This window comes from Osmerus mordax, chromosome 9 (genome assembly GCF_038355195.1).
Source record: "Osmerus mordax isolate fOsmMor3 chromosome 9, fOsmMor3.pri, whole genome shotgun sequence".
NCBI lineage: Eukaryota > Metazoa > Chordata > Actinopteri > Osmeriformes > Osmeridae > Osmerus > Osmerus mordax.
Window position 1 is genome coordinate 4,251,613 of NC_090058.1, and position 24,838 is coordinate 4,276,450.

General features: G+C 46.4%; 3 protein-coding genes across 3 annotated transcripts in view; 1 reads left to right on the forward strand and 2 right to left on the reverse strand.

Moving 5' to 3' along the window:
* Positions 1 to 631: 631 nt before the first annotated feature.
* nfkbiab (nuclear factor of kappa light polypeptide gene enhancer in B-cells inhibitor, alpha b) lies at positions 632 to 3,237 on the reverse strand. Its single transcript, XM_067242816.1, has 6 exons — positions 2,915 to 3,237; positions 2,360 to 2,465; positions 1,917 to 2,148; positions 1,630 to 1,718; positions 1,240 to 1,506; positions 632 to 1,125 (listed from the first exon to the last, which is right to left on the reverse strand). Exons 1-6 carry the CDS (start codon positions 3,178 to 3,180, stop codon positions 1,090 to 1,092), a joined length of 996 nt encoding a protein of 331 aa, XP_067098917.1. The 5' UTR covers positions 3,181 to 3,237; the 3' UTR covers positions 632 to 1,089.
* Positions 3,238 to 9,422: 6,185 nt separating this feature from the next.
* On the forward strand, positions 9,423 to 11,063 carry LOC136949466 (insulinoma-associated protein 1a). The gene has a single exon (XM_067243757.1). The coding sequence runs from the start codon at positions 9,423 to 9,425 to the stop codon at positions 11,061 to 11,063; it is 1,641 nt and encodes a 546-aa protein (XP_067099858.1).
* Positions 11,064 to 11,629: 566 nt separating this feature from the next.
* Positions 11,630 to 24,838, reverse strand: part of ralgapa1 (Ral GTPase activating protein catalytic subunit alpha 1) — a gene marked incomplete in the record, with an annotated part of 47,698 nt that continues 34,489 nt past the window's right edge. Inside the window, 2 exon segments of the mRNA XM_067242709.1 lie at positions 11,630 to 13,863; positions 17,036 to 17,160. Coding sequence (XP_067098810.1) covers positions 13,718 to 13,863; positions 17,036 to 17,160 — 271 coding nt within the window.

Here is a 24,838-nt window from a genome sequence, read left to right on the forward strand (position 1 = left end):
CCAGTTCCTGTGGCTGCTGACTGACTATGGGTGGACTTGGTGTGCAATGACTTGACTTACTGTAACAAACCTGAAAGCCCCTAACCCACTGTACATATATAAGACTTATAGCATCAAAAAACCACAGTGACTCACTTGTTAGCTCCTAATTTGAATGCGCACACTATTTCACAATTGTTTTGATTGCAGACCTTGCGTTTGTGTTTCACTATCAAATTACTTCTCAGAATCCCCGAAAAGTTTCTTTTTCCTGCTATCAGGAATCTGGTTACGCCCCTCTGGGAACTTCTTGTTCAGTCAGCTGATGTTTCCCATCAGCACTTTGACAATGAACGGTTCTGCACTCTGTGTTCTTCCTAGAACAGGACACGGCTTTTAGTTCCTCATAATTGTCAGTAGTTCATTTTCCGGTGGTTTAAACCTTGTGTTTAAACCACTTTTTGACAAAAATAAATTAGGATTGTGTTTATATAGAGCTATTTTTTAGGAACTACATCCTGGACCCGACATATGCCGTGTGCAGAAAATTGGGTTTTATATTTGGAGATTATCTTTTGAGAGAGAATTGAGATGACTCCTTCATATCATACTCTTGTCTAGCTCAGGGATTAATGGAGACTGAAAAAGAACCGGATGTTAAATATATCTGTTTTAATTTACTTGAGTGTGTGTGACCCGTCTCCTTCACAAGTCAAAGGACATTTACAACGTCTTTACAAATGTACACTTTTCTTTATAAAAAAATAAATCTTTACATAGACATTTACAATATGATACATGAGGGTGTCCCCAAAACAAAAAGGATGATGTACACTCTGGTTTCTCTCACAGAACCATACGACCATGTTATAGCACATCCACTGGTTTATTGACACGTCTTGAAAAGTCTCATTGGTTCACACAGCTTTCCATCACTCATAGTCTGTCTGAGGTCATGCCATCTGTCCATTCTGTGCCGTTTGTCCACGCTGTGCACCAGCACTGACTGAGCATTCCCGCCGTACCATTGCAAGCAACTGGCCCCAGGATGTGACATCATATTCGTGCTGTGGCTTGCTGGAGATTCCAGGGTCTACTTCCTACTTACTGCTAATGACCGTTCCACTGGATGTCATCATACTCCACCTGCATGAGAAGATTGTAAATTATAGTCTTACCATACTTACTATATAATACCTACATATAAGTACACCCTTTACAAGTTCTTAGTCTACAAAGACTGTCCCCACAGACACACACCTCATCCTCTTCCGACTGGCCATCCTCCTCCTCCTCCTCGCTGTCTTCTGATTCGCTGTCGGGCAGCTCCCTCAGCTCAGGATTGGTTAGCGCGAGCAGCTCCTGTCTGATGGTGTCATTATGGCGACCATAGGTGAGGTGGTAGGGGCTGTGTCCTCCGTAGGTGAGGATGTTGGGATTGGCTCCCTTGCGAAGCAGCAGTCGAACCAGGTCCAGATCCTGCAGGTCTACAGCCAGGTGCAAGGAGCTACGACCATTACACTGCTCCTAGAGGCCCAGAGGGGAAATGTAGGGTTAGGCCACTGTAGTTCTGTAGAAGCCACCAATGAGGGGAAGTTTGTGAATGTCTGTTAACACAGAGATAACCACGGTAACATACATGTAACATACCTGAGCATTGATATCAGCCCCCAGAGCAACCAGGTTCTCCACCAGTGACAGGAAGCCATGCAGGGAGACCAAGTGTAGACAGTTCTGACCTGGAACAAAGCAGAACGGCACACCTCAATTAGACTACAGGACTAACCAGCCCAGGCTAGTCTAGACTACTACAAGTAGACCACAGATGGCTCTCAGCAACCTATTACTCAAGACAGAGCCAGGAGATTGATTGAATCTAGAAGAATCTTAACACTCCACTTTAGATGGATTGAGAAAAAAATCGATCCGTTTCTTACCACTGTAGTTATTTGTAGCCATGATGTGTGCTAGCTGGTTGGCGCCAGGGTTGGAACCAGAGCCCGGGCGTGTCTGCGTAAGCAGGCTGAAACAGGCCAACGAGCCCCCGCGGCAGGCAATGTGGAGAGGGGAGTTACCCCCCATGTCCACCATGGAGGGGTCTGCCCCCGCCCCCAGAAGACAGTCAACCAGCTCAGGCTGCTCTGTGATTACCGCCAGGTGGAGGGCTGTCTGGAGGAGGGGGAAACAGGGAGGGGGTTTAGATCTCTTCATCTGATACCTCCATCTTGTTTTTTTACATTCACCTTATCTCTCATTATATTTCTCTTTCTATCCTCTGTCTCACTCTTTTCTCTCTCCTTCTCTCTACAAATGATTTATTTTTGGAAGTGCACAAAGTAAAGTTCTTAAAGATATATGTAGCGCAGATGCATTTGTGTACCTGTCTCTGGTAGTTTTGTTGGTTAAGGAAGGGTTCATTACGGGACAACTGGATCATTTTCTTCGCACAGTCCTTGGCTTCATGGATAATGGCCAGGTGTAGAAGTCTGGAGGGAAGAGTGAGGATATGTTTCATTGTTGGCCAGAAAGAACAACTTTCGCTGCACATTCCAAGCACTTCATATGCATTTTTTTTTCTAGTGGTGGTTTGACGCAATGGCGTGCGCTAGGCGAGTCGGTCGGATTCCTGGCAGCGCGCCCGGGACTTTCCCAGCTGAGCTCGTGCGCCGCCTACTTTGACCCTGAGCCATAGTACATTCCGTTCTGATAATAGTCTTTTGTTTACGCAAAATGCAACGCGACCACAACTTACAAACTATCCTGCAGTGCATGGAATTAACCTGATTCGTAGCCGAATGCATAATAACAAATATCACAATCAAATTTAAGTCTGATTGCAGTGCCAAAACTTTGTATAAATATAGGCCAACTTTTAGTTTTTAGTTAATTTAATATAATTTATACTCGATTCTATAACAATTTATTTTCCACTTACGTGTCTCCGTCTTCTGAAACTTGCATCTTCCACAAATCCTGACTGCCATCGTGTCTCTCGGGTCTCTGTTTCTGCGGAGCACAGTCCACCCGAAGCCTCTCGAGCTCCCCTGCCACCTCTTGGTATTCCTCTTCTTTCAGTGAGTCCAGGCCGCTATCCAACCGTTCCTCGGTACTGGGTTGCACCTTCCCCTCTTTACAATCGCTACCGTCGCCTTTATAATCCATATTGTTTCGGATACTTGTTCGATAGAGGTTTTTGTCCATTGTTGACACTATGTCGAGTTAGTTGGTTTGTAAGGTTGAGTGTTCCGCAGACTGTAGGTTATAATGTGATGGGAGGAGCCTGGAGCCAACGGAACTAGGTGGGGGATTTCCGAAGGACAACTATGGCCGGCTGACTCCAGCCTCAGGGGGGTTTCTGTAGTGCTCTGACAGTCGCAGAAAGCCTACAGCCGTTCTAGTGGCTATATGTCTATGTAGACAGGAATACTCCCACTGTTATGAGGAGGCATTCAGATACTGCACACTACCTATAGCTGGTATAGGAATTCCCTGAAAACCTCACACACTCACCTGACAAGTAAATAAATAATTGATAGCCACTATTAGCTCCCTGTATGTGAATGTGTTTCTTATACTCAAAAGTCACTTAGCTGGACCAACCATAAATTTGACAGGAAATACCAAGAGTATTGCTGAACTCACATTCTTCACAGAACAAAACACTTGAGAAGTTCTTTGAAAGTTAGTTTGAGGGAAACTCCATTGGGATGTATCAGTAAGTTTGGAGCACACAAGGAAATGTAGGGGAATGTTCTCTATCTGCAGATTGTACAACAGGGAAGGCCAGAAAGCTCAGCCAAAACATTTTGAGGTTAAATGAAGGTAGAAGCAAAGATTAATTTGTCTTTATACTGGTGCCGAAGCAGCAAACTGAATGACAGGGAATGTGCTGCTACCCCAACTGACGCTGTGAAACGTACATTTGATACGTTGAGATTCTAAGTTTTAGTTTGTTAATCAGTTCAAGAAAACGCATGAAGTGGGGTTATATTATTTTTTTTTTGCGTGAATGCTTTAGGCTATAATGAAGCTTCATGCAGAAAGAACACCTGATAAATAACCCACAGTGGTGCAAACTAGGCATCTCCGTAATGAATCAGAGCAGGGCCGCTTTGTTTGCGTCTGGGGTTCTAGGAATGTTCTTTTGCTTCTCATGAGGAGTCACATGACTGAGTGAACAGACAACTTAGGAAATTCCCAGCCAGCACTGTGTTGCAGGAGGAACAACAACACTAGTGCAACTAACAACTAGTTGTGTGTGTGTGTGTTAAGTATATATGTGTGTGTGTGTGTTTGTATATGCATGTGGTAACAAGGAAGGAGGAACAGCTGGGTTACACATGAACTCTGGTTTATGTAATCTGTCTGTTCTTGGATTCTGAGTTACACACACACACACACACAGTGTACTGCATGCACGTGCACTCACACTCAAACCATTTAAGGTCTGTGCTGAACTTTGTTTTAAATGCAGTTTTGGGGGGAACTCTGTCGGTGTAAGGTAGAGGGTGACAGGAGGATGGAGATTGTGACTGGGAATCCCTCAGACTCCCACAGTGCTGAAGGTCCTGAGGCAGACATCCCACAGTGCTGAAGGTCCTGAGGCAGACATTGGAGACACATGTTCACGGGTGGCAAACAAGACTGGACATGTACAGTACTGGCGATGGTGAATCACAGTGAATCATGACTTTTGTGTTTGCTGTAAAGTACACAAGTGACTCACGCCAAGAATGTTAGCCACACTGAATCACTCTGTTCACTACTGTTGCAATTAAATAACCTTGCTAGCTTCTGTGGGAGGCACTGTTGTATGTGCCGTAATCTTTGTGTAGTTCTTATTCAGCTGTGACAGAAAAGGGGTGTCGATTATGGGCCACCGGGTGAGATACAGATCATGCTGCCCACAAAGACTTTGTTATAATGTCCATGGGAAAGGATGCAGGTACAGTGCACCAGGCGAGGAGGTGGCAATGCAAGGACATAGGGGTGACAAGGACACTGTGTGACATGGTGACTCAGCAGTTTAACATTTGACTTGGGATCCTTCTGGACTTCCCACCACTTTAGCGACTCACCTTTACAACCACAAGACTTGACACGTGAGGTAAGCAGAAGGAAGATAAGAGGTAGTGGAGGGGTGCTGCTTGTAAGGAAACGGAAAGAGACAGCGGCGAAGAGACGTGGAGATAATGTGAAGTATTTTTCTCTTTCATATCTGTCGACAGGGAACAGAGAAGTCAGGTTAATGTGAAATATGAGTCACAGGTAGGAAATATACATCATTCTCTCTGGCTGAACAAAACATCAGCTGGCATCACTTCTAACCAGTTTATATAAGAGCTCTCAGTTATTATGACCCTATAGTAGATTGGTCATGCATATAAAGCTTAAACGAAATATAAAAATTTCAACTTCAGCCGACCCCTTAAAAAAAAAAAAAGATTGAAAAAAAAGTTTCAACAACCAATGCTTTGTGATGTCATTCGTCATGAATATTCATTTTGGGGCTCCTGAAATGCTCGAAGTGATACATGAATGCTGCCAATAATCATACACACGACGGGATTTACAGCCAAATAATACAGTATAACACTTTGGCAAAGATTCATGGGATTTAAGACCATGGATCGATGAGTTTAGCCGCTAATTTACCCTCGGGTAAATTCCGTGTTTGTGTAAACCTACATGGCGAATAAAAACAAATTCTGATTCTGATTATGATAGTTGTTACCATGGGGGTTTGCCAAAAAATTGCTGGTTTATTTTTGCACTACACCACCAGAAGATGGCGACAGAGCACAATCTATATTCTGATATGTCACAAAACACCACTGACAATGTAGTAGTTTATCTGTTCATTTATGGATTGACATTAGCCAACTGTCAGACAGACAGACAATCTGATAAGACATAATAATGTTCAAGCTACATATGCCTACATTAGTACACATAGCCTATACTGCCTCCCTCAACACACACACACACACACACACACACACACACACACACAGAGAAACACACACACAGAGACTCCAAGAAAACGTTATAAGTTATAAAGGGTCCGGAGTAGCGCTGCATAAAAACAATTAAACGTTAATGACGGAGCAAGCTGTCGAGCAGGAGCTGCCAGCCATATCTGGCTGCGGGCTCGTGCTGCAGGAGCTGTCCACCTCCCGCGGTGCTGAAGCGCTTCGTGCTAAGCAGAGAGCCATCCGTTGAATCCAACACCAACACTTAATCATCATATAATGCATAATCACCCGCGCTCCCAGGCAGCGATGAAGACAACAAGCCAAGGCATCTGAAAACAGCCTAATTACTAGCCTAGGCCTAAGTAAGCGATTACTGTGAATTCCAACGTCTGAGTTGTTTGGGTTTGCGACCACATGGCGCGGGCAGAAGTCCAGACGTAATACTTTAAGACTGTTGGAACACGAGATCAATAACTTCATTTTCAGCAGTCTGTGAGATTAGAGCGCAACAATGATCACACATACATAAGCCATATCTCCCCAGGCTACAAACAACCTTCAACCTTCTTTACCCGGCTGCAATTACATGTTTCAGAACGATCTTTCGAGGCTTTCAAGACAATATGCCGTTGACATTTATTGAAAGTACTACACAAAAAAAATAAAACATAAATCATGTAGACCTATGTCAAATTTGCCGTTTTCATCGAAATGTGAGACGCGAATCCGTTAGACTTCTGCTTGTTTTTCACTCTAGATAAATGACAGTGATTGCTTATCAATTTGCCATTCCCTATTGAAAAGACACCCCGTATTCCCAAGGTGGCCCTTGTCACGCCATCAGCCCGAGAGTTGGGGCCAGTTCTCACGCTCTTCCTCCTTGATTAGTTTCCAGCGACGCCCCCAAACCGTGGACCAACTGGGAAGAGCATATTGCGAGGCGCCAAGGCCGCTCGTTACGCTCCCCCAGGGATAAAGAGTGATTCTCCTCTCCGATTCCTTATCAGCGTTCCCAGCTTCGCCGAGGTGGATCGCTGTGAATGCCGTGCTTCAGCTGGCGGGTTATCGGCCAGTTGGGCCGCCACCAGCTCTGAGCCCTGAGCGTCGCTGCCCCTCTGCTGGGAGATAGCGGTGCCTCACACCAGGGAAAGTGGACACGGAGATATTCCCATCGTTACTACAACAAAGAAGGAGCCATTTATTATCATCTAACATACAATGTAACGAGGAAACCTTTAGCATAAGAATGACCTTAACTGATAAGAAGTTGTCAGTGTTTTTGAGACTAACACTAACAATTTATTGTTACACATAGGCCTACAAATTGTGGCCTTTTGTTACATAGGGACAATAACTTTATACAAAACGAACAATAATTTTTATCATATCTGTTAATTACTGCCCTATATGTAAATAATGTACACATAGGCTACTCAGACGGTACAATTCCGATTAACAAAAACACACATAGCTTATCATCTCGTATTACAACGTGCATTATTATATAGGCCTAGGTAAAACACAATGCAAGTTTTCCTGTCAAACAAAAGGGTAACGTAAATATGTACAATAGATAATTACACTCATCTACATTAAATTAATGTGAACATATTTATACAATTTATACTTTTATAAATTGAATTAATTTAGAAAATGTTTCATGTTGCCTGTGTCCTTGGCTCTCAATTAAAGTCTGAAAGGCAGACAGCGCAGCTGGTGAAGCTGCCTTTCAAAGTAAACAGCTTAATCGTTCCGTTAGCATTTGGGTAAAACACAGCGTGAGTAGAACGAGGGAGCAGGTAAAGTGCATTAAATCAACAGATTAACGCTGAAGGCCCTTTATTAATGCAAATGCACGTGGATGGAACGGAGAGGAACAGAGAGGCATAAAAATCCCAGGATTTCATTGGTTTTATACAGAGATGGGAAGTAGAGCCTACTTAAGTAGATTTGTCTGGTATAAGTAGCCTACTTTACTAAAGTAAAAACGTTTTACTTTCACTATTTTTTTTACACAAATATATGTACCTCCTACTTCTTACATTTTCAAACCAGCCATATTATTTTATTTTTCATCTTTATGTAAATTCGTTACTTCCCATCTCTGTTACCCTGTTATTTCACTGGTATGTTGTTATTACACTAGTGTTACACTGTTATTACACTGTTGTTACACTGTTGTGATGTTGCTGTTACACTGTTATTGCACTATCATTACACTGTGATCACACTGTTGTTACGCTGTTGCAGAGATGGGAATATTCTGGTTTCAGTACTTTACTTTTACACTATTTATTTTAGTCACCAGCTTGACTAGGGTTGCTAACTGTTCTGTATTAGTCCCTTATTTTGTGCGTAATTGATTTGTCCCATAGCTGACCTCTCATGTCCCTTTTATTGACTGCTACGCTGATCTAACCACTGACTGATACAACAGCAGCAGTGTTGATCAGGACACTTGAGAATGATCACTGACGGCTGTGATCATCCAATCACAGCCCACCCTCACGCACATCAGTCTACTTTAAGTAAATGCGCATATTCGCCAATTAGCTATCATTCTGACAAATGTCTTAAAACAATACATTGTTTATTCAAACAAAGCCCAAGCCTGCCATTAAAACAGGTTGTAATAATGACCACTTTTTAGAGCCCATACTTCTTTAACTTGAGTGATAAAGTCAGGACTTCTACCAGTCTTTTTAAATATGAGTATCTGTACTTCTACTTGAGTGAAGGATGTGTGTACTTTTGCCATCTCTGGTTTTATAATTAAGAATTCCTCAAATATAGCCTAATACCAAGACGTGACCTACAGGCGATCTAAGATTAACCTCTCACCAATATAGATACATGTTTGATATAATTACGGATTATAGATACATTATCAGATCAAATCTTAATTTAGCCTACTTCTGAAAATCAAATAGGCCTTGCCATTCCCCCAAATTGTGGCTGTTACTCAGATCGACTGTTGCTTATCAAAGGTCACACAGACGGTGACATTTCTCTTAAATAAAATTAAACAAAACATCTAGATTACAATGAGCTCATCAGCTACGTACTTGATGGTGTTGGCATGCACTGGCGTAGGTTATCATTAGGATCTAACATAAATATGTTGTAGATGTAGATTAGCCTAATGGTGCTTAAACGCGCACTTGGGGAAATCATGCCATGATAAGATGTCAAGTGTCTGAAATGCATAATCCTTATTAGCTGTGACACTGTAACTGGATACTTAAGGCTTGCCCCACCTCCCTGTTGTCCGTGCTGATTGGACAGGGTTTGACACAAACTGACTTCACGAGAAAAAAAAAAAAACACAAGAGGCGACCCCTAAGATAAAAAACCAACCACGCACACCCAAGTATCAGTGTCCTCTCAGCCCCCTGCTTCTCATCACCGGGGACCGCGCGCTTTCCGCCTACACTTCAAAGTGGACTTGAGGATCTGTCCGGCGTCAACATGCCCAGAGGATTCTTAGTTAAAAGGAGTAACAAACGCACCTCTTCGTCGTCCTACCGAGCACGCACAGTCAACGATGAGCAGCCCTCTGAGGATTTCCCTTTGCAAACATTGGAGGGGTCAACCAGTGTGCCGGTTGAGTTCCCGAACCTCCCGGTTCCTGTGGACGCCAGGGAGCCGTGGACCTGCGTCCCGGCTGAAGCGGACCAGGCGCAGCTACCTGAGGGCGCAGAACGGGTGGAGGTCAAAATGGACTTTGGTAAATACGCCTTCACTGACCTGGAGCACGACAGCTCTCCGGGCCGGGCGGATCTCTCTTACAGCCCGATAAAACCAGTTGGCACAGAGTTGGAGAAATCATTTTTCGACCGGTGTCTGACCACAGCGACTGCAACAGAACCGTTCCCAATGCCCACCCCAGTGTCCTCTATTGAGAGACTACTGATGAACCATGCTTCGTTTGGACACGCGGATATGAAGTATGACCCTACATTGCACCTTTATCCTACTGTCCACCACACCATGAAACGCACCTACATAGAGCCGGAGCGCAAGGCCAAGTCGGTGGCCAAGAAGCCCAAGGTAATTCGTAAGCTCAGTTACGAGGACGAGGTCACTACCTCGCCGGTACTGGGTCTTAGGATCAAGAAAGAGAGTCCAGAGTTAAAACCACCGGGATCATCCTCCGGTAATAAGAAACCGTTAGGTGAATTCATCTGTCAGCTTTGTAAAGAGGAGTACCCGGACCCGTTCTCCCTCGCACAACACAAGTGCTCTAGAATCGTGCGTGTGGAGTATCGCTGTCCCGAATGTGACAAAGTTTTCAGCTGTCCTGCTAACCTGGCCTCCCATCGCAGGTGGCACAAGCCTCGCCCGGCAAACAACGAAGAGGCGACGAAAAAGATTCAATTGGAGACACGAACCCACGATCGACAGTCGGTAGAGGGGAAGGAGAACGCGAGCGAGCTGAGGGTGAACAATCAGCACCAAAGCACAATGGAGAGCTCCCAGTGTAAGCGCGCGCTGGACAGCTCCCACAGTCAGGAACAGCTGCTGCGCGGGAGGTCACCAGATCCACCACCGTATGATCACCGCTATAGGACCATCTCGGAAAGATCTATCGACCTGCATATCAGGTCGACGGACAGCCCTAGCCTTCTGCTCTGTCCTGAGTCGCCTGAGGTGACCGCATCTCCGTTTCTAGAACCACCCGGAGCCGAGGAGATGTACGACTGCCGTTACTGTGGCAAAAAGTTCCGTAGACAGGCGTATCTCAGGAAACACCTTGCGGCACACGAGACAATCAAAGCTTCTCCGTACACTCAGTTAGAGAACGGACAGATCACTTTCCCGTGTCACTTGTGCGGAGCGCACTTCCCCTCCGCCGAGATCCGAGACAAGCACAGACTCTGGCATGCAATGAGAGACGAGCTCCTTGTGGGGCCGACAGGGAAGAACGCGGGGCCCGGGGTTTTGGTGAGACCAGAGCTGACACCGGTGGACCAGCAGATCTACACTTGCAAGCACTGTCCGTCCACCTTCTACAGCTCGCCCGGGCTCACTCGCCACATCAACAAGTCGCACCCAACCGAGACGAGGCAAGTGATGCTGCTACAAATGGCGGTTCGACCCGGTTGCTAGAGTACAAGAATGTGGCTGTCTTTTGTTTTGTATTACATTAAAGTTGGTATTTTATGATTTGTGTAACAAGATAAAAACGTCATCACATTAATTTGCAATGATGAATAAAGCTGAACACACTAACACTGTCTGCTGCAGTGAAGAGGGTACAATTAAACCTTGCTGAAATAGTCCAGAGTTATGTCATGTCAAGTGTGTAATAAAAAGAGGGATTCTGAATATTCTGAAAATGTATCTAATGTAGTTCCTATGGAAAGTGTGTTTGTTTGATGTGGCATTCCTATGTAAGCAAGGCTACCAAGACGTATTTTCATACAGAAAATTAAGCTTATTGTTAGTATATAAAATCGTTTTTTTTCTTTTGTGGTAAAAAATGCTTTCATAATGGTCTTACAGTTAAGCCCACTCTTGTTTTTTATATGTTGTAAGCTGAACTATGAATTTATTCTATAACTGTCAATAAATGTTTCAAATGTAAAACAGTTTAGTATATGTGTATGACCCATCCGAATGACTAACATTCCCACCATCCAACAACATTAATCACACGCGCAGCACTGGGGAAGTGTTGTGGCAGGAATACTTTTATTGTCAAACTCCACTGCACATCCACTCGTCTGCAACAGCCTTTACAAATGTATAGATACTACTAAGTTTGACAATAATACTAGAGTCAATTGCATGTCATCTCATGTGTGGGTGTGTGTGTGAGTGCGCTTGCGTAGCTGTCATATCAACACATGCAGTTAGTACTGGTGTCATGCAGTATTTGGTCAGTAGTCACATAGCAGGACAGCAGGTGAACATGTGGTACACACACACACACAAAACTGTCTGGAGTGTTCTACTATGTGGTACACTCACAAGACTGTCTGGAGTGTTCTACTGTGGTACACTCACAAGACTGTCTGGAGTGTTCTACTGTGGTACACTCACAAGACTGTCTGGAGTGTTCTACTATGTGGTACACTCACAAGACTGTCTGGAGTGCAGGTCTGAGTTTGAGAGTGCAACAAAATCACGTAAGGCTGCAGGACATGACGCCTCCTCTCTCTATCTCTGGTTGAGCGTTTTGATCATCATATTCCAACCTTGTCCTCTGATCATCGGAAAATAATAATTTAAGAAATCATTCAAATTGGAAATGACCTCAAATATTCAAACAAAAACACAATGATAATCATAACAACAACATGGTTAGACTTCACACAATGGCAGCAGTTGTTTAAAAAGATGTTATAAACTGAACAGTCCCTTTCTCCCTGCAGGACCTACAACTGAAAGCAATTATCTTCAGAATAAAAAATAAAATTATCCAACAACACATAGCACAGTCCTAACAGACCAGGACGAAGCATTGTTCAAAAGCATGAGAAAAAAAAACAAAAAATGGTGTCTGTGTACTGGTGTGTGTGTGTGTGGATGTACACAGCCTTGGCAACTGGACTGACCACTGCTGTCAGAGACATGCTGGAGGACCCTCCCATAGAAATACAGCTAATAGAACACAGTCCCATTGAGAACTTTTGTCTGGACAGGCCTACACTCTAGCTCTACGGCCCGACCTGCAGTCCCGGCATTCTGCAGCAAAGCCCAGCTGCAGCATATCAAGCTGCAGACCAGAGAGACTGATGTTGAGGTGATGCTGACGCTAAGGGCATACAGTACAGCTCGATCTCAACCACTATCCTGATGAAGTGAAGCTGAACATCAGCCTGAATCTCTCCCACAGAGGTCAAGCAGGACCCCTGGGCTGTCACGTGTCCAACAGTTGGTCTCCATGAAGTTTGAGGTTAATATATGTCATCTTTTTGGCAGCTATTTTCAAATATATACATAGACCACATACAGTCCATACTCTATACACATTAAATATGTATATATTCTCACATATATATTCATCACAAGTGTGTCATAGATAGGGGTGAGTCAAATAAACACATCATATATGAACAAAACAAAATAATCAGTAACATTCTTTATCAGGTGAAAACCAATTTTACAATCTTGATAAAAAAAGATAAACAACACATGACCCCTAAATAAACAGTAGTGAATATTATACTCAAGAGTGGACCAGCTTCACGTTCACCGTGAAATAAACAAACAACAACATCTGAAGTAACCGGAAGTGCTTTACTTAGACCAATCCATGACCAGCCTTTCATAGCTAAAAAAAACTTTGACCAATTAGCATCCACCTAACAACTAGGAAAATGAATATTCTCCATCCTCAAATCCGTGATTTCTGTCATGGCACATGACTCATCGGACAGAAAATCACACTATACATAAACTATTCACAAACTATAGTACACTCTCTCACTGCCTATAATGTAACCTTAAAAGACGAACAAGTCTCTGTATTTTCTTTGTTATCGTTTGAAGGAGGCTGGTTTTGATGGTCCAGGTAGTGACAGGAGTTCTTGTCTTATTGAGTGTTACCTCGACAGGTAAGGCGGGTTCAGGAAGGTGTAACAGCAGAGACCGGTTGAGCCAGACAGGTGTAGCAGCCCAGGTAAATGCTGGGCGTGGCCCAAGGCATGGCAGCACGCTCTCGTTAGGTCATGTTGGCTGATCCAAAGGGGAAATCTGTTCTCATTGGCCAAGTTGGGGAGGAAGTCAGGTCTTATTGGCTGATTTGGAGGGGAAACTCAGGTCTTATTGGCTGATCCAGAAGAGCGTCGTAGCTTCATTGACATGCGGCTCTTGCTAGTACGAGGGGACATTGGCGAGGCTGAGTCGGTCCCGTCGAGCAGCACTGCTGGACTTTCTCCCCACTGACTCTCTAGGCATGAGCCTGGGAACAAGGGAAGAAAGAGAAGGAGAGAGGGAGACAGAGAAAGGATATAAAAAACATTGCCTGTCTATTAAAGACACACACACACACACACACACAGACAGGCAGACAGCACAGGTAGGCAGGCAGACAGAGACAGACAGACAGACAAACAAGTCACAGACAGACAGACAGGCAGAATGGCAGAGACAGGCCCAGTTGAGCTCTAACACACCTGCTCATCCTACCTACCTGGATGTGCAGGTCAGACTCTAGGTCACCATTCTACCATGCCTAGCATGTCTACGAGCTCTCTGAGGTCAGCTCTGTTGTAGAAGGCTGGGAGGGGTACTGCATGCAACTAGACTACACTGCAGCATAGAAATGGAGCCACTCTAACTACATGGTCACCAAACAAGCATCATCAGTCATAATGTTCCACTGTAGTCATTGATGTCATAAGGTTACATTGCAGTCATGCTGTCGTAAGTGTACACTGGAGGAATGTTATCAGAAGATTACACTGAAGTCATGATGACATCAGGACACACTGAAGTCATGATGTCATAAGGTTAGACTGAAGTCATGACATCATAAGGTTACACTGAAGTCATGATGTCATAACGTTACACTGAAGTCATGATGTCATAAGGTTACACAGGAGTTATGTTGCCATAAGGATACACTGGAGTCATGATGTCATAATGTTCCACTGGAGACATGCTGTCATAACATTACACTGGATTCATGCTGTCATAACTATACTGGCATGACCAAACAGTATATACAGTATATACTGTGTTACTACACACACCTATATACCTCTACAACTGAAACTAATCCGAGGGAACTGGGGAGAGGCAGATGTAAGAAAAAGCTTCCTGGTTCTTCGTACCATTCACAGCTAGCATGAAACACCTTCCGTTTCAGCCCCTTGCCCTTGCCCTTGGTCTGTCCAAGGCTGTCTACAGGGACTTTGGGAACCAGAAGGTAAAGCAAACCATTGCTCTCTTGAGAGGGTGAGGAGGAGTCACAGAGAAGAGAGGAGAGAGAGGAGAGGAAAGATTAGGGAATAAGGATAGAAAACCACATGGAAGGAGAGAGAGAGAGAGGGAGAGTATATTGGAGAGCAAGCCAGAAGTTAGAACACCAGCAGAAAATATAAAGAAGACGTAGACAATAAGAGAAAAAGGGGAAGAGATCAAAGATAAAAGGTGTGAGGAGTATGGAGCAGTGAGGAGGCTTAGAGGGAATCAATAGCACACACAGCACAAAGACAGCCAGAGCAGGCCCTGAACACTGAGTCAACACACTCACACACTCACACACGCACACACGCACACACATACACTCTACCTCAACCCCCCACCCCTGTGCCATTAGTGACTTATAAACCATTACGCTATTATTACTAACATTCATCTTTCAGTTCTAGACTCTGGAATGGAGGCAAGGAAACAAGCAGAAACTGCACTGAAATACAAGACAGTCCAAACTAACCATGTCTGCAGTGCATCCAGACAGTGTGTGGGTGTGTGTGTGTGTGTGTGTGTGTTTCGTGACCTGTCTTAGCACACAATCTTTCCAGAGAACAAGGGGAGAAATCAGGAGTTAGTGGTTATTGAAAACAGAGGGTTAATAACAGTGGTCACCAAGACAACAGAGAAACAGAGACGACATTGAAGCCTGACTGGCCTTTTACAGATACATGCAAACTGTCATCCACGTTACACACTGTAAGAACTGGAGGATGGAGAGAAGAATGGAAGGAGGCGGAGAGACCAATCAGAGGGAAGGTTTTACGGTTAGCCAATAAGAGAAGCATCAGGGTCAGCTGATCTCCAGGTGGTCTTACCTTTATATATACACAAGTGAAACATTAGGATCTACAAGGGAACAGAAAGGAGAGGGACAAAATAACAAAAAACAAGAAAATTTTAAATGGGAAAATCAAATAAAAACAAACAAAAAAACAAAGAGAAAAGAAACAAATAAGAGTGTTATGATCTTGGCGGTTAAGGGGAGGCAGAGTATGGCTGCTGTTAGCTGAGACAGAAACATGGGTTTTCACCAGTGAAGGTCTGGCTTTGGGGCTGAAGAACGACCAACCACCTCATCACCACTGACTCCTTCCACATGGGAGAAGCCCAGGCAGTATGAGCTGGGGAAAGACCCCAGACCTCCAGCCTCCACCCCCAAGAGGCTGGGTCGTGTTTCAGTCCCAAAGCAACACGTTTGTATGTTCATAAAAAATGCTCAAACAACACGAGGGCACAGGTTTGTTTGTTATGACAGGGTCACCATGGCCTGATAGCAATTACACTGGTCAAAAACATCTGAAGGTTGGACAGCTCAGTCTAAAATCTAGTCGACTTCCTAGTGAGAGATGGACATTGTGACCCCACCATAACCAGCTTGTGTCTGTGCCATGCATGGGTGCTGGATAGGCAGGCAGGCAGGCAGACGTGTCTGTACTGTTTGTCTATACCTACACAAACATGGTCAAAATGTAGCCTGTAGATCAGGTCTATAACTTTGTATGTAGCTAGACAGGTCGGTAATGGTGTGTAGATAGACAGACAGACAAGGTTATATTTGTGTCTGTAGGTAGACACTAGCTAGACAAACCCCTAACTATAATTGTGTGTAGCTAGGCAGTCAAGTCTGTGATGTGTTTGTAGCTAAGACATCCACACTGATAGAAACAACACTGAGCGAGTCAGTGGGATCACAGATTATAGAGATCGAGTACACAATGTGTTACAAAGTATCCGTCTGTCTCTATGTCTCTATGTGTCTCTGTTACCGGCTGAATCTACTAACCGCTCCTATAAAGTCATGATCTGCAGTTGAAACAGGAGCAGGATGCTCCAGCTCTGCTTACAAACACAGCTTCCAGAAAGAGTGCTGTTGTTGTTCCAGGCACCCAACCCAGCGAGACGGTCAGTTATACAAACTGCGGATTATGACTTTAACCTCTTCAGAGTTAGAGAGGTGGAGTGCTAGGAAATAAAGGATCTACGGACAGGATCTCTCTACTTTTACCATCCTCTCTTAGAACTACAGCTTCCGGTAAACTGTGTCCCTATTGGTGAACTTACAGGTGAGGCCCCGCCTGATTGGGTGAGTCTGCAGATGGAAGATGAGAGGTCAACCGTGATTGGTCTAAGGCTGGGAGGGAGGCGTGGTTTACCTGCATCGGAGGAGAGGTGGTGGCAGGGGGCGGGACTGAAGACTCGGGCAGCGTAATCCTCAAACGTGGTTGGCTCCAGGTGGTGCTGGACAATCGTCTCTAGATACCGAGCTCTCTCCTCGTAGCTGGGTTCAGAGGTCAAGGGAAAAACAACACTGCTAGCAGAGATAACATTCTGACTGAACCACGGATTTGAACCAAATCCACTCCAACTGTTTGGCAGCGGCCCTGTTCCAACACTAACCCCTACATACAGCATCTGTCTAACCTAAACCTCTATGCAGTTCATTTACCAAATTTCAGCCTCTGTTTAGCAGGGATTCAAACTAACAACTGTTTGGGTCCAGGCCTGCCTCTTCCTCTACCTTGATAACACGTCTTTAATGAACTCCATAACTCTCCATCAGAAAGTCTCTCTCCGTTCCTAATGGCAACCATCAGGGAGCATTACAGGCTCCTAGGTAAGGGCAGACATCCCATAATGTCACAACTGTATTATCCACCTATCACAGTGGAGGTAGAGGCTGACATGGGCCGGCGATGGCCTTTACTGTCCTGGTGATCCACTTTAGAGAAAATGATGGGATTGGGTAAATGGCCTGTATTGCATTAGGCTGCAGCATATTATGGGTTTAGAATGATGAGATTCTGTTAATGGAGACGATTGGATTAACTAAGACGTAGAATATGAACTGACATGGAGAGGAGAGGATGGGGGGGGGGTAGGGGTGAGGTTCCTATAGAGGGTGAGACGGGGGGGGAAGAGAGACAACAAGAGAGAAAAACTAAAAGGGTGAATGAGGGTGAAAGGTATAGAGAAGGAGGACAGAAGAGGAGCAGGGTTGAAAGGGGTGAGATGAAGAGAGAGACAACAAGACAGAAAAACTAAAAGGGTGAATGAGGGTGAAAGGTATAGAGAAGGAGAAGGACAGAAGAGGAGCAGGGTTGAAAGGGGTGAGATGAAGAGAGAGAGGTAGAGAGAGGGAGAGAGAGAGAGAGAGAGAGAGGGAGAGAGGGAGAGAGAGTATACGTATACGTGAGGAGGGCAGCAGAGGAAAAAGAAAGGAAGTTGTTAAAGAGAGAGTTGGGGTGAAGGAGGGAAGGGCAGAGAGCTCAGGGGTGAGGAGGGGAGGTCAGGGTGAGGAGGGTTGCAGGGGTGAGGAGGGGTGCAGAGAGAGCAGGGGAGAGCAAGGGCACAGAGACGAGAGGCGTGCTGTGGGTGAGAGAGGGGAGAGGTTATTTCAGGAGCATCACAGGAGGACTGTGTGTGCGGGTGATGAGACACCTGGAGTGAACTGACAGAAGAACAACACTAACAGTGTTCTAGCAGTGTCTCTCACACACAGGGTGCGTGTGTTAGACACAGTACGCGAATGTGTGTTTAGTGAATGTGTGTGTGTGTGTGAAAGTGTGTGTTAGGAACTGCTCAGAGGGGGAACAAAACCTGCCGATTGCCTTTTCCTGTTTCCCATCACTTCACTTCCTGCTCTGTTGGGCTCAGGGCCTTAAGACATGTATGTGTGTGTGTGTGTGTGTTTGAGACAGTGAATGATTGAGTGAGAGACAGAGAAGGAGGGAGAGAGGGAGAGAGCAAGAGGAATAATATCTGTATGCATTGGGGGTTTTCATGAAGTCTGTGTGTGTGTGTGTGTGTGCGAGAGCTAGTAATGACTGATATCCCTTTCCCAGGGCTCTGATCATCACACCTCCAGACCTCCTGCGTCATGGAGGGGGGCACTTAGCACTCGACAGGAACAGGAAACGTGTCACACTGACATCAGGTCTGACTGACACACATGGCACCGAACAGGAATCACACCTAACCCACCAGGACACTAACCTAGTTCAAGTTTGTCTGTTCCTATCAGAACAACCCCATCAGACCGTGAGCCAGTCTACCTACACCTGGTTCCCCACTTCCTGGCTACAAAGAGCCTTAGAAGACCTAGATTGTCATGACCTTGCTGTCTACACTTACCGAACCTTGCTCTGGAGAGAAAACCTCCCAGGTTCTACATAACTAACGCAGTGCAGAAAGGTGCTTCAAGTGAGAATCTCAATTTCACATTAAGATGTCGATGAAGTTCAGGTTGAACTTGTTTCCTACTATGAACTAAACTCAGGGCTTGGACTCAAAAACAGTCTACACTATAGACCACAGCCCAGGGGCATATAAAGGCAGTCTACACTATAGACCACAGCCCAGGGGCATATAAAGGCAGTCTACACTATAGACCACAGCCCAGGGGCATATAAAGGCAGTCTACACTATAGACCACAGCCCAGGGGCATATAAAGGCAGTCTACACTATAGACTACAGCCCAGGGGCATATAAAGGCAGTCTACACTATAGACCACAGCCCAGGGGCATATAAAGGCAGTCTACACTATAGACCACAGCCCAGGGGCATATAAAGGCAGTCTACACTATAGACCACAGCCCAGGGGCATATAAAGGCAGTCTACACTATAGACCACAGCCCAGGGGCATATAAAGGCAGTCTACACTATAGACCACAGCCCAGGGGCAGGGTACTTGACCTGCGTGTTGATAGCAGCAGCAGGGAAAGCCACACTGCTGGGATAGTTAATAGCATCCTTTTCTCCTCCACTACTTCTGTGCCTCTACTGCTCCCTCGCTCTGCGTGTGTCCCCCTCCCTGATCAACGCCACATGCCACTAATGCCATCCTGTCGCCACGACAACTAATCCCCTCGCTCTTTGTGAACTAGAGGGAAAGAGAGAGAGGCGAGGAGAAAACTGCCCACTGTCACGGCTCTGCCCTGCTGCAAACCTGCTGGAAGAGCTCTGCTGATGAACATCTCAAAGGAAGAACGCGTCCGCAGAGAGACCGAGTGAGACGGCCGCTGAAAAGATGTTGCGGAGGAAAGGAGGAAAGGAGGAGAGGACAGGAAAGCAGAGGAGGAGAGGAGGGGAGGAGAATAGCCTCTTTTGTGTATTACCAGAAACTCATTTTCCCTGCTGATGAAAAGGCAGAGGGGAGAAGTGCTTGTGCCCTCCCTCTCTCTCTCCCTCCCCCCCTCCTGCCGTGCGCCTCATTGTCACCATGCTCCTCTCTCGCTCCTCTGTCGCTGCCTCGCAGGGCGCAGGCACATTGCCAGGCAGGAGACGAGGGAAGGAGAGCTTGTTAGCACATTAGATGTGAGGGGGCGCTCGGCTTGTCTCTGGGTTCGGCGCTGCGTGGAGCCAGAGGAGCCAGGAACACTCTCTGGCAGTGTGTTAAATTACCACGATGAGCTTGCTACTGCTTACAGGCCACAGATTGATCTCTCCTGCATTTTCTTTTCTTCACCCCCCCCCCCCCCCCCACCGCACACACACACCATCTCCTTCCTCTCTGTAGCCAGACCAGATCACAGAGTGGCAGACAGAGAGAGAGAGAGAGGATAGTAGCAGGAAGGTGATCTCCAAACCTCGACAGAAATACGGTGGAACTTGTGTGTTTTCGGACCAAAGACGCAGATCTTAAACTTACACGTGCGCACAAGCACGCCAACTGCACAACCCCCCCCCACGCCTTTAGAAAACACACATCTCATGACGAGCAGATCCGGGCCTGGCCAGGCACGTCTAGAGGAAGGGAAACTTCCAGCTATTTTTATGAACTACCATACACCTTGTAGTGAACCAGTAGATTCTCCTCTCCAGAAGTCTGACTGAAGAACAGTAGACTCTGTCATCAGAGACTGGGGCCAGGGCAGCGCAACTTCAGACACAAACACCATATCTGTGTCCCTCGCTCTCCACCTCCTCTTCTGGTCACTCCTTTCCCTCCCTTCACCTCCCATCCTCTCCTCTCCTTCACTTCTCCCTTCACCTCCCATCCTCTCCTCTCCTTCACTTCTCCCTTCACCTCCCATCCTCTCCTCTCCTTCACTTCTCCCTTCACCTCCCATCCTCTCCTCTCCTTCTCCCTTCCCCTCCCATCCTCTCTTCCCTCCGGCCAGCGGGACACAGAACAGAGAGAAAAACATCAGATAAATAATTTAATTTGAGGAGTTTTACAGACTGTAATTACAGAAATCTATGTGTGCCCTGAAGTGCAGTCTAATCGGTTTATACCCCATCTGATGGTGGCGATAGTGAGGCCTAGCAGTGATTGTATTAGCTGGCCCAGCCTGCATGCTGCATCACTCCAGCCAACCACCCCGGCACACAGATCAGAGGACAGATACACACACACACACACACACACAGATGAGAGAACAGATAGAGGACTGGCCTAATGCTCAGCTGCCTGGGGGCGGACACACACACACAGTGAGATCTAAGGCTGGTCTCCACCACCATATCCATTCCTATTAATCTGGTCCCAAACCCAATAGAGGCCAGTGAGATATGGCTGCCGGCCTGACCTGCTAAATCTAGCACTCCCCCCCTCCCCTCCCCCCCCCCCCTCCCCCTGCAGGGCATTCAGCCTCCCACTGCCTGCACCAATACACCGTTTATCTAATGTTTAAGGTGTAGCAGACAGCCCTAATGTGGTTATCTCAGGTTCTCACACAAACGTACACATGCAAACACACACTCGGTCTCACGCGCCTGTGCTTAATGTGGACGTGAACAAATTGCCCACGCACATGTACACCACCTCAGAATAATACATCTGGAATTAGAGAGGGGGCAGATGTCAGTTTCATCCAGGCCCGTTTGCTGCGAGCACACTTGTCTTTTAGAAAAGACATGACCGCCGAGGGGGAGCGACGCATGCATGCGCTCTGTCCTCCCTGATCCAATCACAGACCACAGAGGGGAGACATCCACCGTGTCATCAGCGCCTCTCTCAACCTCTATTCACGACACAGTACATCACAAGACATTTCACGGGTTGTGGGCCAATGTAAAGTATTAGCCTGTGTGTGTGTGTGTCTGTGTGTGTATGTGTCTGTGTGTGTGTGTGTGCATGTGCCTAAGCAGGTACCGCCTCACACAGAGACACGTTTCGTTTACATTGATCTGACTGGTCTCTCCTCTCCTGCAGGCAGCCAACCACGAATCCTAAACACCTCGTCAGTCCCTTCCTCCACCCTCCTTCCTCCACCCTCCTTCCTCACCTCCCACCTCTGGGATCATCTTGTTTATCCACTTTCCCCACACAGAGGGGGGCCCCCCAAAACACCAGGTCCTCTTACTTCCCACCCACCCCTGGATGTAACCAGCTCATTTGGCTACTTTGTACCCCGGTCTGAGGAACACCTGCTGGAAACACTTGGGGTACTTTGGACAAATGTGATTTATCTCAAAGCTGGCTCTCTCTGGGACTGTTCCAATGGGTTGAGCGTACCGGTGAAAGAGAAATAAGAAAAGCGAACTCAACCCTAACGTTGTATTACGGTGTAAGACACAGGAACAGTCAACGACTAGGAGTGCAGCTACAGTAGCATTCTAACGCGCTTAGGATTCCGAACAATGACAACAAATAATATCTACCAATTGCAACACGGTTTCTTCTATGAAGGGCCCCTAAGTAACTTAAGACAACACAATTATTCCGTTTGATCTGTACTTTGTGCCTTCTAGAATTATAATAAGAAAGTGTTAATTAGTTAAGCAACGTACACAGGTGGATTTGAACCTGTGTCCTCTAGGCCTAAGAGAGTCAGGTGGCTGAGCGGTGAGGGAATCGGGCTAGTAATCAGAAGGTTTCTAGTTCGATTCCTGGCTATGCTAACCAAATGACGTTGTGTCCTTGGGCAAGGCACTTCACCCTACTTGCCTCGGGGGAATGTCCCTGTACTTACTGTAAGTCGCTCTGGATAAGAGCGTCTGCTAAATGACTAAATGTAAATGTAGGCCTGCAGGCAAACACTCGACCCCAGAGCTACACGTAATCCTGCCTTCTAAGACATTCAGCCACCATCAAGATCAAGATCTGTAATCTAAACTGAATCATATTAGACCAGCTGGTGACTTCTTCCTCATATTAGTAATGATTAGAACAGATTGTTCTACGCCGGGTCAACATCACAGGTAGAACAAGTGTGCACCCACACACACACACATACCCAACGTATCCCCCCCCCCCTCACAGAGGAGTAAAGAGCGCAGTAAGCTGTGACCCTCCTTCTCTTCTCTTAGTTTTACTTCCCCCTCTCCACTGTGAGAGGAAACAATTAGTGACTACTTGCACTACCTCTCCCCCCTCCCCCCCTCCCCTCCACACACACACACACACACACACACACACACACACACGGCCCAACAGGCCCCAGCGTTACTAGGACAATGGGGCCTATTGTGGGAGTTGGCAGAGGGGCTGCTCTGCCTGTTAGGCGTTTGGCTGCTTTTGGAACTGTGCTTGTGTGTGTGTATGTGAGTGTAAGAGTGGGAGAGAATGAGTGTGCGCATGTGAGAAACAGTATGTGTGCACATATTTTGTATATTTGCCTCTGTGTGTATGTGTGTGAGAGAGAGAGAGAGGTGTGTGTGTGAGTTGTTGGAGCTTCCATCAGAGTACGGCAGTGACCCAGTGCTGCCTGTTCCCCTCCACTATCACACTCCTCCATATGCTGACCCCAGCAGTCCTCCAGCTAGCTCTGCCAGCCACACACACACACACACACACACACACACACACACACACCACTGGACTGGCAGGGTGAGTGGGGAAGCAGCTTAGTGTGTGTGTCCCTCCAAAATTGTGTCACAGCTCCACAATCACCCCCTAACAGATGGAAGATGGCTGCAGCTCACAGAGTTACACTCCAACCTGCTACACACACCCCTGCCCCTACTCGCACACAGGGCTGTACAGAGTGTGTGTGTGTTTGACCACAGGCTGTGTGTGTCCTCAGTGATCAGGCTCGGTCGGACCACCTGGTGGACCAGCTGTAGAGGTCTAGATGCTTGCCCCCAGGCCAAACAGGTCACCGTGCACTCATCATCATGTGTGTAATCGTGTGTGTGTGTGCGCGATTTTGTCTGGTTCAACTGTGTGCGCATGCATGTGTGTGCGTATATGCTACATGTGTGTGTGTGTGTGTGTGTGGTGTGATGTGTGTGTATGCCGTATGTGTGTGTGTGGCGGATGCCCCTGAGACCAGACAGGTCAACCATGCCTAATCCCAGCCAAACATTCTAGCAGTGCTCCAGCGTGGTCACGCTGCTTCCACATATGGCCAACCTGCAGCCCGCACACTAGGACTACCACACACTAACTACTACTGTACTAACTACTGCATACTGACTGGTACACACCAACTCCTGACCAATATGCACGAACAACTGCATTCTATCGTACCAACTGCTACTCACAATCACACACAGCGGCCTCTTGCGCACTAAATACACCCCTACATACTTCTGACTTCGCAAACCACCATCTCAAATGACAGACCGCTGCACATTAATAACTTTTTAGCTGCTACACACCCAGCATCTGGACTCTATGTGTGAGAATGGAGCAGGTTTCTTGCAGCAGTTCTCTTGGCCAAAGGAGGTGGTGGTGGCTTTCTAAGACAAACACCCACCCCCACACGCACACATGCACACACACACACTGCCCTGGATTGCTCTTGGAGCTGCCTGATATCTGAGATATGAGCTGGGTAGGAGAGCTGCTCATGGCCGTCTGGCACATACTGTAGAGCGTGTGTGAGCCAGCGTGTGTGTGTGTGTGAGCCAGCGTGTGTGTGTGTGTGTGTGAGCCAGTTTGTGTGTGTGTGTGAGCTAGTGTGTGTGTTGGTTGGTAAAGAAAGAGAGCATAAGACGTACATGGGTAGGTGGGTTTGCCTGTGTGTGTGTGTGTGCGTGTGGCCAGGCATTAGCTATCTGCTCCTGTA